We start from the raw sequence: 14,372 nt of genomic DNA on the forward strand, positions 1-14,372 counted from the left end.
TATGTGGCTGCCTGGGAATACGGAGAGAGAAAGAGTAGAAGAAGGAGGCAAAGAGATTAAATAGGCACGGAAAGAGAGATCATAAGAGAGGAGAGACTCTGGTAAGAATTTCTACACCAATTAAAAGAAATAGCAAAGGAATGAAAGGGTGATTCTGTCAATGCGACTGCTCTGTTAGCGTAACTCTATCTGCTCTGAGCCGTAACATACAGTAATGACTTCCCAGTGATGGGGCCACTCCATTCCACACACACACACTTCTAATGAGCACTCCAGGGCTTATACACAATACTGAGACTACTGCGAGTTATTAAAAGAGAAGAGCGATCAGACAGAATCAGCTTTTATCAACATTTGTGCTTTGAGGATTATTATCTTGACTTTTATAAGTATGATCTCTAATGCTCTCTATTATGATTGTTTTGACATATCATCTTTACGTGGATGAAGTTTTTTCTTTATGTCTTGTGTGTGGTGTTCATTAGTTCTGTGCTTTCTTGATGAAATGAAGAACGTCTCTTAGGATATCCTCAAGAAGATTCAAATCTTTGGGAGAAAATGATTAAATTTTAAACACAATCCTCATTCCTCCACCCTATACTCATTCTGAAAAGTTTTCATTTTGAGAAACAAACTTTTTATACATCTGAGTGCATTCTGGGTGAGATTCTGAGTCAGAACTGCTGGATTAAAACTTTAAAAGTCACCTGTTGAACTCATGTTTCAGATCCATAAACATCCTTCCGTGAGAAATGCACCTGCTCTGTCATCTGTTGTTCTTGACAGTTACCCTTCACCTTGGTGTCGTCAAGGTAAGTGGTTTATAGTTGCTTTGGTGAGTTGCTAATGTGCTCTGATTTTAAATATGAAAAAAGAATAAATTAAGATTAAGAAAAAGCAATTGGCAAATGCTTTTTTGAAATGCAATTTAAAACAAAAATATTAGCCTATTTAGTCATTTATTATTTTATTGTTTTATTTAACAGCATTTTATAACATTAATTAAATGTACAAACATGTCTATTTGTCCATTTAGAATATAATTAAATAATTTATTTTATTGTGATGTTTAACTACGTTTTAGAATGTGGATCTAAAAAGCAGCTGTAAGTCAAATTTAAAAATGTGGCTTATTTATTAAAATGTTTATGTCTGAATTGTCAATGAAGAAAATCCTTCCTTTGTGGAACAAGCAAAAACGTATTGGAAAAGGGTATTTTCTCAACAAAAAAAAAATAATAATAATTTAAATATGAAAAACTAGTTCATATGTAGTTTTCCATAGAATAATATCAGTACAAAAGAGTTAAAAGAGAGGTAGAGTTTACAAGTGAGTGAAAGCGTGAGTCTAAGTCTGTAAAAAATTGTAAAATCTTTCACGCTTACTGTGCTGTAATGGTTAACAGACTGCTATAAATGTGCATGCCCCTTCATCCCTCTCTACATGTGTCTCTCCCTCTTTTTAAAGCATATTTCTACACACATGCTCTCGCAATATGACTCTCATCCATCAACCCCTAAGCATGCTCAGTAATTCTCTCATATATTTGAAGATCTCAAAGATCAAGAAAAGGACAGGAAAATTGAAAAATAAATTACAGTTCATTGCTGTTTACTATAAAACCAGTGAATCTAACAGACAGCATATAAAAATAAGAGGCTTTTATATTTTGTTTTGGTTGCCAGGATGAGCCAGACTTGCCTGCCTGTAGACTATGCCTGTAGATGATTATTGTCATTATGATTCATTGATTGTCCAGTGATCAGTAGATTAAGTGGTGATTTCAAATAAATGCCATTCTTTTGAACTTCCTAGTCATCAAAGAATCCTAAAAAAGTATTAAAATATTAATCAGTACTACTATTTTCAAAATTGATAATAATAATAATAATAATAAAATGGTTCTGAAGCACCAAATTAGATCAAAACAACAAATTATGCATCAGCTGAAAAATGGATGCTGAAAATTCAGCTTTGCTGAATAGATAAGATAATAAAATATAATAGAAAACAGATCATATAAATCGTAATATTTCAAAACATTACTGTTTTTTGATGAAATACATTCAGCCCAGCATACAACCCTTTTTTTTAACCAACCCCAAACTTTTGAACAGCAGTGCACGTCTTTTTTACATACAAGAACAAATCCCATGTGAATGAGCTTATTTGTGTGTGTAAGGGTGGAAGAGCCCAGCGTAAACAGAGGCAGGCTGAAGAGAAGTTGAGGCCATATTTGGGCAGAGTGGATCCAGGTGAGACAGTTTTTTTAATAAAACATTTAAAAATGAAATTTTATGACTGGTTTTGTGCATTATTTATTCATTATAAAAAGTTGCCTCCTCTTTTTACTATTAAACTCACTCTCTTTCTTTCTTTCTTTCTTTCTTTCTCCTCTTCAGAATCCCTTTGTCAGTTGTTGAAATGTCACAGTCCTATTGGTTCCTGGTGCCAAGTGGTGAAGGAGGGGGGAGTTCTTGCCCCTAAATGTGTGTGTCCAAAGACCTGCCCACGGTAAGACACACACCAACAAATTAATAACAATTTTCCAAGACACCTGAGCTGATTTCATTGCCAAGCTACTTACAGTGAGCCAGCGGCATGAACAGTGCAGCTCAGAACACAATGTCATGATTAAGAACAGAATAATGATGTAAGACACTCCTTACGGCTCACAGACTCCTTGGAATCAAACCAGCAACCTAGACATTTAACTACTGGTATATTTGCTCTGTGCACATACTCTTTAATGCAGATAAAGGTCACATGCAGGGGAAGAAAAGATGATAAGAAAAGATGTAACACACTTAAAAAATGTCGATGCAAATATGACATATTATTAAAACATCTCAGGCAGACAGTTTTCTGACAATACCTTATGTAGTTAAACATCTTAAAAACCAATTAAACAGCTTTAAACTTGATTCAGTAAAACTAGTTTTACTTCTTTCTACATCAAGTGTTGATCCAATGCAGTACCAAAGTTATATATCATGATCATTTTTATAAAAAATAAATATATTGAAATTCATTAGTATTACGGTACCTTCAACATTTTAAAATCAACAGTTTTGCTTTTCTAAATGTCTCTAAATATCTGTTTTGTCCGTTTCTTGCCAGTTTACTGCTCAAAACACTCTGTGATAGGTACAAAGTAGGCCTATTTTTATCCTCACTGCGACTGAGATTAATGCAGTCTGCTTTTTCTTTTATCTTGTGTAATTGTATTCATGTCTTTTTGATGTCGCCCAACCTGTCCATGTTGGCATCTGTCTAATTTGGCAGATTCTACTAAGTAAAATATGATTTTATGCCAAAACAGTATACAGTTTGATATGACGCACAGCTTGTGATGTCAACAACAAAAGATATGAAAAGCATTTCCTCGTTCCTTTTACAAAATTATCTATTTTTGCACAAATATATGGTATGGTATGTATGTTTAGTATTGTTACCTGCTGTCCTTGACTTTGAACAGACCCAGTCCAGAAGCACTTTGTGTGTGAATGTGTTGTTTTGTACAGGCAGGGGGCACCAGTGTGCAGCGTTATGGGGAAGACGTACAGCAACGAGTGTCTTCTTCACAAGGAGGCCTGCCGCAAAAAACGACGCATTGGCAAGGCACATAATGGAGCCTGTATTGGTACACGCACAGAGAGACACACAAAAACTTTAAGCATCATTACACTTAAATGCACATTCAACCACTTTGTCTTTGTTGTTGTCTAAAAACACTCTATCTCTTGTGGTTTCTCTGTCAGTAAGCAAGGCTGAGTGCTCTGAGGAAGAGTTTGGTCAGTTCCCGTACCGTCTGCTGGACTGGTTCTTACTCCTCAGCAGAATGGGAGAGAGATACACACCAGCCGCTCCCTCACAAAGCTGCCTCACACACACACAGCGAACCCAGCTTGCAGAGGTAACACTGAACTCACTCAAATCACTACACATATGCCACCCTTAGATCATTCACACTTTACATGCATTTTTGCTTTTCAATCAACACATTACTCAAATGCTTTACAACATATAGAGTAGTTGTTGTTATGTTTTTATCAGGTTCCCATTTAATAATTTATAGATAATTAATGTGCAGGTGATTAATAATGTGTATTTATAGGAGTTTTTTTTTTTTTTTTTCAATCAAAATACCCTGAAGGTAATTTGTTTGCTTTAAGTTTAATCTCGAGACCTGCCTGGAAGTGAATGGTTTGTGTGGGTGTACATGAACCAAGAGTTTATTTTGACTCTTGACATAAAGCATCAGGCATACACACCACAACAGCAACATATGTTGTAAAGTGAACGCATGACTTGTAATAAAAGTACAACTTCGATTAATATTTATGTTGTTAAAATAACATTCTGTTCTGTAAATGCATTGTCTGCTGGTTTACTTAGCTACTTTTCAGCACACCACATTAAGCATGCCACTTAATACTTTAAGACTTTGAATGTTAAAGTGCAAATTAACACCTGACCACTCTTGTTAGTTTGCAACTGTTACAATTAAAAATCACAGAAGGGTAAAAACATGCCAGGCAGACAATGGTATGATGTAGGCCTAAGCAACACAGCTACAACAAACAAAACTGATAATGGGTGTGTTAGATTTATAGTGTGTGAATAATCAAGCTTTGACAATAACCAGTCATATTGGTGGCATCAAGGGGCCCCTAATATAATTCTGCTTAGGGCCCCAAAAATGCTTGGGCCGGCCCTGATAACATGCATTTAAAAAAATACAGGTGCATCTCAATAAATTAGAATGTCGTGAAAAAGATAATTTTTTCTTGTAACTTATTTCAAAAAGTGAAACTTTCATATATTTTAGATTCATTACATGTAAAGTAAAACATTTCAAAGTTTTTTTTTGTTTTAATTTTGATGATTAGAACATACAGCTCACGAAAGTCAAAAATCAGTATCTCAAAATATTAGAATATTTACATTTGAGTTTCAATAAATGACCATCCATACGGTATAAATTCTGGGTATCTCTTTGTTCTTTGAAACCACAATAATGGGGAAGACTGCTAACTTGGCAATGATCCAGAAGACGAACATTGACACCCTCCACAAAGAGGGTAAGTCACAGAAGGTCATTACTGAAAGGTGTGGCTGTTTACAGAGTGCTGTATCAAAGCATATTAAATGCAAAGTTGACTGGAAGGAAGAATTTGGATAGGAAAAGGTGCACAAACAACAGCGATGACCGCAAGCTTGAGAATACAGTCAAGCAAAGCTGATTCAAACACTTGGGAGAGCTTCACAAGGAGTGGACTGAAGCTGGAGTCAGTGCATCAAGAGTCACCACGCTCAGACGTCTTCAGGAAAAGGGCTACCAAGCCACTTCTGAACCAGAGACAACGTCAGAAGCATCTTATCTGCGCTGTGGAGAAAAAGAACTGGACTGTTGCTCAGTGGTCCAAAGTTCTCTTTTCAGATGAAAGTAAATTTTGCATTTCATTTGGAAATCAAGGTCCCAGAGTCTGGAGGAAGAGTGGAGAGGCACAGAATCTATGTTGCTTGAAGTCCAGTGTGAAGTTTCCACAGTCAGTGATGATTTGGGCTGCCATGTCATCTGCTGGTGTTGGTCCACTGTGTTTTCTGAAGTCCACAGTCAACGCAGCCATCTACCAGGAAATATTAGAGCACTTCATGCTTCCTTCTGCTGACAAGTTTTATGGAGATGCTGATTTCATTTTCCAGCAGGACTTGGCACCTGCCCACACTGCCAAAGGTACCAAAAGCTGGTTCAATGACCATAGTGTTACTGTGCTTAACTGGCCAGCAAACTCACCACACCTGAACCCCGTAGAGAATCTATGGGGTATTGTCAAGAGGAAGATGAGAGACACCAGACCTAACAATACAGATGACCTGAAGGCCACTGTCAAAGAAACCTGGGCTTCCATACCACCTCAGCAGTGCCACAAACTGATCACCTCCATGCTACGCCAAATTGAGGCAGTAATTAAAGCAAAAGGAGCCCCTACCAACTATTGAGTACATATACAGTAAATGAACATACTTTCCAGAATGCCAACAATTCACTAAAAATGTTTTTTTTTTTTTTATTGGTCTTATGAAGTATTCTAATTTGTTGAGAAAGTGGTTTTTGTTAAATGTGAGCCTAAATCATCACAATTAAAAGAACCAAAGACTTAAACTACTTCAGTCTGTGTGCATTGAATTTATTTAATACACAAGTTTCACAGTTTGAGTTGAATTACTGAAATAAATTAACTTTTCCACGACATTCTAATTTATTGAGATGCACCTGTAGATAATGTGAATATCCATTTCATGCCACCTTTAAGCATTCCCTTAAGACACTACCCTTCTAAAATTCTCTCTGTCAATCAAATTACACAGTTTATAGTGTAAGTGCGCAGTGTAAAATAGCCTCATTTGCGACGCAACTCTTTTCTGAACCAGTCAGCTCTATTTTAAGCCTGTAGGCTAAGATGTTCGCTTGCTAATTGAACACTAATTCAATATAATACATGTAAAGTACTTCAAAGGAATTTAATTCATTTAAATATTAAATGATAATAAATAAATCTCAATTATTTTCTATTATTTCTAATCAGAAACCTATAAAAAGTTATCTGAGCCCATAGAAAAGGGGATCGTCTTTTCTATTAATTTGTGAATTTGTGATAAAAGCATCCTGATCCTTTATTTCTTTTTTCTCCCTTTATTTTTCAGAGGAGGTTTGTTCTGCTGGATCGTAACAGGGATGGGAAGTTAAGTAGGAGAGATCTGAGAAAGCTTCACTATAAGCGGATGCCACTGGAGCACTGCACTCAAAGATTCTTCCAGTAACACACGCACACATAAAAAATGACACCACTGTGATTTTGTGATGTTTTCTTCTGTCTGACCTTCTTTGTATTTGCATAATATTACTGCAAACCCTCCCCAGCACCCTTCTGATTATAGTACACATGCCTTCAGGATGTCACCCACCCCTCTCTCTTATCCTCTTTCAATCTCTCTTCTCTCGCTCATCCTCTCAATCTCTCTCTCTCTCTCATTCAAAGCTGTGAATGCTTATTGCCTTCCTACTGTTCTAATGTGAGTGGTGTCCTTTACGGCTTATAGCAGCAGTGAGAGACGTGTAGAAATCAAAAACAAGAGAGACAGAGGCAAAGAGAATCCACTTGTAGATTTCAACAGTATGGTGTTTGTGTGTAGGTCATGTGACAAGAATAAGAATAAGAAGGTGACCCTGAGGGAGTGGACATCCTGTCTGGTTGACCGGTCAGAAAACTGGTTTCAGGATTTCATGTGTAAGTCTATATTTGTTTCATCTGAATATGAGATTTTCATGTGTAAGCATGTTCAAACACATACACACACACACATTGTGTCCCTTCTCTACCACAGCCGTGAAGATGGGCTCACCAAAGCTGTGTCCTGTCCCAGACAACAACCTTTAAATTTAGGTGCTTTATCCACATGGAATCGTGTTTTATACCTTATCATTTACCTAGAAGTTATAATAATTGATACCTGGAGAAAGCTAGCATTTGCATTCTTGCTGGATTAAAAATAAAGTGAAACATTCTTAGAATTTAAAATAAGTATTTTCTATTTGAATATATATTTTAAAGTGTAATTTATTCCTGTGATGTCAAAGCTGAATTTTCAGCAGCCATTACTCCAGTCTTCAGTGTTACATGATTCTTTGGAAATTATTTTAATATGCTGATTTACTAGAAAAGTTTCTTATTATTATCATTATAATAAAAAACTGTTGCTATGCTTAATATTTTAAGGATTAAAATAGAAAGTTAAAAAAACAGCATTTATTTAAAATAGAATTTTTTGTAACATTATACATGTCTTTACTGTCATTTATGATCAATTTAATACATACGTGCTGAATATTTTTACTTTTTTTTTTTTCTTTTTTTGTTGCAAAATACATGGCCAGCTATACAGTTTTTTTTTTTTTTTTGGTCACACTGCAGCACTTAAAACAAAGCACTTAAAACACAATAACCGTTGCCCAAAAAGTGGGGGCATGACATTTCTAAAAGTGTGGTTTATAATAATTGCTTACCTCTGTTATATTTAAAATCTGATAAAAATGGGGCATAATAAAAGTCTAAACATTTCTGTTGCTTTTTTATTGCTTTGAGCATGTGTGTGTGTTGTGACTGCTGTGCAGTGCTGCAATCTAGTCAACAAAAACTGCTTTTTAAGGGACAGCGGCATGTATCATGGATCACACAAGCAATTACTGCAGAGAGGGACAGCAAGAGTGGGAGAGAGAGAGAGAGAGATTGGGCTATAACCTTAAACAGAGGAATGGAGAGCAGATTAATTGAGGGGTGGTGTTTAATAGGAGAGAGATGGATAGAGAGATGGATGGCCCATGAGAGAGATAAAAGACTACGTGAGCAGGGATGAGAGGAATAGATAATATGGCAGAGAGAGACGGGGAAAGGCAAGGACACCGAAAGAGAGAGAGAATCTCGTAATGCACTCACAGAATGGGACGGGGAGGGGGACAAGTTACAGTAAACCATTGCAAATGGAGGAGAGAAAATAGATTGAAGCATGAAAAATGGATCAGAAAGAGAGAGAGACAGTGGGGGGAGGGGTGTGTGAGAGAGAGAGAAAGAGTTGCAGAAGGGTGTGATAAAGGGTGGGAAGAGATTGTTAGATGGAAAGAGAAAAAGAAGAGAGTAACTAAATGGCATCCCACCACAAAGTAACTTCCCCTTCCAGTACATCATTGATGTCTTCCACTTTTCCAAACACTAAACGCTTCCAATCATGTCTGCCAAGTGTGAAAAATTGATTCTCAACATTTGAAAACAAGTAGATCGAGTTTTCCAAGTCTATATGACCCCAGGAAGTGCAGCAGAATAATCAGATCTCATTACATTTGTAGCTTTTAAAGTGGGTTTGGTTTCCTGTAGCTGTAGTGCAGTCAAGAATCATCTCATCTGGCAGCATCTTCTGCATTGTTTTGCTTTATGGTGCGGTTTGATATCTGTCATTGTGTTGCGTGATCATTCTGTGTTGTGACATTTTGAGGTTATGTTTTGAGTTTATTGTGTGCCGCGATTTTTATTATGTCTTGTGTTGTTAATACGCAGTGTAGTTTGGTCCTGTGTTGCCTTAGTAAATGTTTTCACTCAGACTTGACTATCTGTCTTAAAGAATTTGGCAATCCACAGGCACCATTTGCATTTGTGACTCCGAACAGTTGCTTAGATACAGACAGTGTATAACAGTATATATTTAGGCTAACATATATGTATTTATTTTAATATATTCTGTATTTATTTTCAAATTTATTTTGATAAGCATAAAAACTATGATAGATGAACAGTATAAAGATTACTGGTCCATCTAATCTCTTACTTAAATGCATGTGTTATTTATTACCATGAAAAATGATTTTGACTTTCTTACTCAGTTTGTCAAAAAATTATATTTAATACACTACTTTTTTTTTTTTTTTTTCGGAAAAAAAGCCTCTTATCTCACCGAGGCTGCATTTATTTGCACACACACACACACAAAAAAAAAATAAAATAAAATGAAAATAATATTTCATATTATTGCATTGATTTAAAAAAAGGGGTCATATGATGCTTTTTTTAAAGATCATTATTTTGTGTATTTGGTGTAACAGAATATGTTGACATGCTTTAATGTTCAAAAAACATATTATTTTTCAAATACTCTACATTATTGTAGATACAGTATTGTATCGTTTTCTACAAAACTCCTCCTTCCGACAATCGCAGTCTGCTCTGATTGGCCAGCTGATACAGTGCATTGTGATTGGCCGAACACCAGAAGCACACGTCGGAAATGTAATGCCCCTTACCATAATTGCGAGCTTCAGCTTTCAAAATAAAAGTAAAGACAGTTAATAATGTCCTTAGTTTTACCATCAGCTCAAGCCCGAGAGGGGAACAGAGTCGTGTGACAGACACAGTGATGAAGCTCGTATTTGCAGTACACAAGCCGCAATTAAGACAGCTGACTCCACTGTGATGTGACCCTGTCTCTCTCTCACACACACACACACACACACACACACACATACGACACGCATAACTCTGCATTTGAACAGTCAGTAGCAAATACTTAAACTAATAACAAAACATACTTACAGTCGCTGATACAGAAGGGCCAGATTGTCATAGTAAAGTCGAATTGACCCTTTTTGTTTTTTTAGAAATAGCCTTTGTTCACAGCCAGCCTTGTACTCTCCTAGGTTCAAAAAATGGTCGTCCATAAAATGCGTTGCACAAATTCGAACATTTGGGTTGTGCTGTTCTGTTGTAAACATATCTTAACCAATGATTCTTAAATGCATCCACTTTCGGAAGGCCAAATAAAGTGCTTTTGCTTTCTTATAGAAACACGGCGTCTCCCTGACATTGCTGCATCAACACTACTGCGGTTACTGAAACCACGCCTTCTTTCTTTGCATGAACATTTGGGCATTAAGCAAATATTTCCACGTCGTGACGTAGACATGTGGGGGCGTGTTTTAATGAGGCGTTTTAGCCCAGTCTGGATCTGCCTTCTCTTTTAGATAGAATAAATCCTTTTGTGGGAGACTTTGAGCTTTGTAACTCTGCAGATCGTATACATGCACAAACAGCTACATAACACACTAAAGAAAAGGAAAACAAGAAATCGCATCATATGACCCCTTTAATATTGTGAAATACTAGTACAATTTACAATAACCGTTTTCTATTGGAATATATTTTAAAATGTAGTTTTCAGCAATCATTACTCCAGTCTTCAGTGTCACATGATCCTTCAGAAATCATTCTAATATGCTGATTTAGTGCTCAATAAACATTTTTTATTATTATCAAATTTCAAAAGAACAGCATTTATTGAATTTTTTTGTAATAACGTTATTGTAATTCAGTGCATCCTTGCTGAATAAACATATTAATTAATTTTAAAAAATCTTACTAACCCCAAACTTTTGAACAGTCGTATAAAAATAGAAATCACAGAAATGTAATTTCAATGTCAAAGTCCATGTAACAATCATGTAACAGTTTGCTGGTAGACTTCTATTGTAATTGCATTATTAGTCAAAATTATTGTCTAGTCTGTCAATAGAGCTTAACTTGTATTTAACCCAGAATATTCACTTAAGGGTGTGCCTGTGTTCAGGAATGAGTCCTGTCTGTGCTCAAGAAGATAAGAAGCATGATTATATATATATATGATCTATTTTCAGTAACATTTCAAAGCTTGTCAGATCTTTAAAGAATGTGTGTGTAAGTCAGAAAGAAAGTAGAGAGAGAGTCTTTTTATCAGGAGAAATTAAATGAAATGAGGTCTACTGGGGAGACATGACCCCAGGGGTCAAATCAGGCCCCCCTAAGCTCTCTTGAGACCCTCCCCCTCAATCAGCTATAACTGTTTCGAGAGACACACACACACATACACACACTATCTCATTAAGAGATCTATTGTCATATGCTCTGCTTCAGACTGTGTGACAGCACACACACACACACACGTACACGTACGTTTCAACCTTACACCCCATCTCTGGTCACATCTCTAGTGTCTCTCTGAGGCCACACAGACAGCTATCCTGCTTTTGTAATGGACCCAGATGCAGAAATAACAGATCCATATGGAACTGTTGTATGGATGAGATCATGTACACGTGTCATGCGCTAAACTCCCATTGGACGAGAGATCATAGTGACTCCATGACCTGCTGCAGCCATGACATCACGTACTGGGAGGTCAAGCTGAACTCTGGGTGAAAGTGACGTGTTGATTGGTTAAGAAGACAATGCACATGACAGCTGAAGATTCATGAGTAAACTGTTTCTCTTGATTACTGACATTTTTGTTTTTCCTCTCTTGTTTTTTTTTTTTCACTTTTTTTCTAATTCAGTTTTAATGCGCTTTATTGGTATAACAAAAACTTTACTTTTCTTGCCAAAAAGAATTTGAAATAAAAACTTTAAAAATATATATAGTAATATAATATAACTATTTATAATACTAAAAACAGAATATATATATATATATATATATATATAAAATAGTTGAAATTAACAAATTTTTAAAATGGGAATAAAATTTAGAATTTAAAAAACAATTATTTATTGCAATTTCAATTTTAAAGTGCTTTATTGGTATGACAAAAACTGTGATTTAGTCAACTAAAGTTATTTAGTCAACTGAAGATGAAAAAATAACACCAAATGTGCAAAAATAGTGATATCATACTATTTCCATAACAAATACTCTGTCTCACCCTCCTCTCTCTTTTGGGTCCCTGGAGAGAATGCAGTTTTATATGGGCAGATGGGCAACTGTTTGTCATCTGCTGTTAAAATTCGGATCACTATCAACAGACCACTATCACATCTCTCCTTTCTCTCTTCTCTCTATCCCTTCATTCTCTCTCTCTCTGTCAGTGTTGTGTTATGCAGGAGTTTGCCCTGAGCTACAGAGGTCTTCTCGTCATAACCACCGAACTGGAACAATATTGCATTTAATACGCTTACAGTCTTTATAGGACTAATGGGCTGCATTTGTGAGAAACCTTTAACCAGCCATAAATAATTGATAAAACCTGAAAATTCAATTATTTTAATTAAAGATATGTTGTAGGAGTGTGTGAGTGTGTGTGTGTGTGTGTGTGTGTGTGTGTGTGCATGCTGTACAGAGACAGAAGCAACCAGCAAATATGGCGAATGAATTATTAAGAAGAACACAAGAGAACAGAAATTCTGAAAAAAAACCTAAGCGGTGAAAGAGAATGATAGAGCGAGGGCGAGAGAACACCAGTCAGAAACACAGAAGAAGAGAAGCTGATGGTGTATGTGTACATTCATGTACACGTCTGTCATTTTTAGTATTTCTGGCAAAATCCAAAAGGTTAATCAGTTATAAATCAAAACTTCAAAACCACAGCAGTATCAGAGAGAGCCAGACTTCAGGCAGTTCAAAGGGATTTTGAAGTGGGCCAGACCCATTTAAAGCACTCACCCGGCTCTCCAGGGGGGACAGGAGTGTGGGGCCCACCTCCAAACACCCAAAGATTCAGCACTGGCCCGGTTAAAGCATCATATTTTTAAATAAGAGATCTTTTAGGCAAGTCGATGAGATTCATTCCTAAAATACTGACATTTTAAAATATACTTATAGCCAGCTTAGATAGCATCACATGCATGCAAAGGCTGTTGCTGCCTTCTATAAAAATAAAATAGAAATTCCATGTTTCCATGATTCTCAGAAGCATAAGTTGTCATAGTTAAACTTCTAGTAAACTGAAAGTAAAACAAATATTTTGGGATTCTCATTTGCTCCAGTAGCAAAAGAAAATATAGCAGTGTCAACAAGTTTATACAATAATTTAAATTACTTTAAATGTACATTACTTTTTTACTCTTTTTTTAACAACTGTACAAATGCATCCCAGACAATCCCAGAGCAATTTTTTTTTCTTTTTTCAAAATGGCAGATTATGATAATATATTTGCATTTCATTTAATAATAAAATAGATAAAATAGAGTTGCACAAATAACAATAACCGATAAATGGCTGATATTAAAATTTGATACTACTTTCAATTAATTAAAAATAAAATTGAAAATTAATTAAATTAATTAATTTAAAATACTGACAACAACAATAAATTGTTTTAAATGCTAATTTAGGCATTTGTAGATCATCCAAAAATGAATATTTGCTGAAAATGTACTCACCCTCGGGCCTCAACCTCCTAAGAACTTCACTGGAACAGATTTGAAGAAATTTTGCATTACATCACTGTCTCACCAATAGATCAGTGAATGGGTGCCGTCAGAATGAGAGTCCAAACAGCTGATAAAAATCCACAAGTAATCCACACGATAAATGAATGCCTTGTTCAGTGAAAGTTGCATGTTTGTAAGAATCCATCAAGATGTTTTTAAATTCAAACAGTTGCTCCCAGCTAAAATACATGTAAACCAATGATAATCGCAAGTCTGCAAATATACATCAAGTCTGTCATTTGGGACAGAGCCACACTTTATAGGCAGCTGTCTGTGTAGGCCGACAGAAGACAGCAAGGCAGCTCACTTGTTTATTCCCCTTTTCTCACATTTACCTACTGAAAAGAGTAATTTTGTCTAACTGATGGTTAGAAAGAAGACATCACTGAACTAAGGCCAAAAGTTTCACTTTACACATCTCACCACTAATGACTAGGCATTATAACCCACGTTCCTTAGTTAGAGCAAAAACTTTCTGAGGCCGAGAGCAAACAAAATATAACGATCAAGGACAACATTAAATATAATCTGAAGCATTTGTAGGATTAATTTCCTCTTTCCAGAATGGATTTAGCAGGAC

The 14,372-nt window shown here is 35.9% G+C and overlaps 1 protein-coding gene and 1 long non-coding RNA gene across 2 annotated transcripts; one reads left to right on the forward strand and one right to left on the reverse strand.

The window, feature by feature from the left end:
* The first annotated feature begins 36 nt into the window (after window positions 1–36).
* Window positions 37–8,126, forward strand: sparcl2 (SPARC-like 2). The gene is made up of 9 exons (XM_058749712.1): window positions 37–101; window positions 728–812; window positions 2,184–2,256; window positions 2,404–2,515; window positions 3,526–3,644; window positions 3,763–3,917; window positions 6,713–6,825; window positions 7,202–7,296; window positions 7,394–8,126. The coding sequence occupies exons 2-9, from the start codon at window positions 753–755 to the stop codon at window positions 7,444–7,446; spliced, it is 780 nt and encodes a 259-aa protein (XP_058605695.1). The 5' UTR covers window positions 37–101; window positions 728–752; the 3' UTR covers window positions 7,447–8,126.
* LOC131523370 (uncharacterized) lies at window positions 2,371–3,911 on the reverse strand. The gene is made up of 3 exons (XR_009266758.1): window positions 3,810–3,911; window positions 3,457–3,636; window positions 2,371–2,506 (listed from the first exon to the last, which is right to left on the reverse strand). It is a non-coding gene; the product is annotated as an uncharacterized LOC131523370 (long non-coding RNA).
* Window positions 8,127–14,372: the final 6,246 nt, after the last annotated feature.

Source organism: Onychostoma macrolepis, chromosome 17, assembly GCF_012432095.1.
Source record: "Onychostoma macrolepis isolate SWU-2019 chromosome 17, ASM1243209v1, whole genome shotgun sequence".
Taxonomy (NCBI): domain Eukaryota; kingdom Metazoa; phylum Chordata; class Actinopteri; order Cypriniformes; family Cyprinidae; genus Onychostoma; species Onychostoma macrolepis.

Excerpts from the sequence above, each read along its gene's own strand:
- sparcl2 (XM_058749712.1), top strand. The coding sequence starts at position 753 with ATGCACCTGCTCTGTCATCTGTTGTTCTTGACAGTTACCCTTCACCTT. Across the intron at positions 3,645-3,762 it reads ACATAATGGAGCCTGTATTG|TAAGCAAGGCTGAGTGCTCT; the intron begins GTACACGCACAG and ends TTTCTCTGTCAG. Across the intron at positions 6,826-7,201 it reads TGCACTCAAAGATTCTTCCA|GTCATGTGACAAGAATAAGA; the intron begins GTAACACACGCA and ends GTTTGTGTGTAG.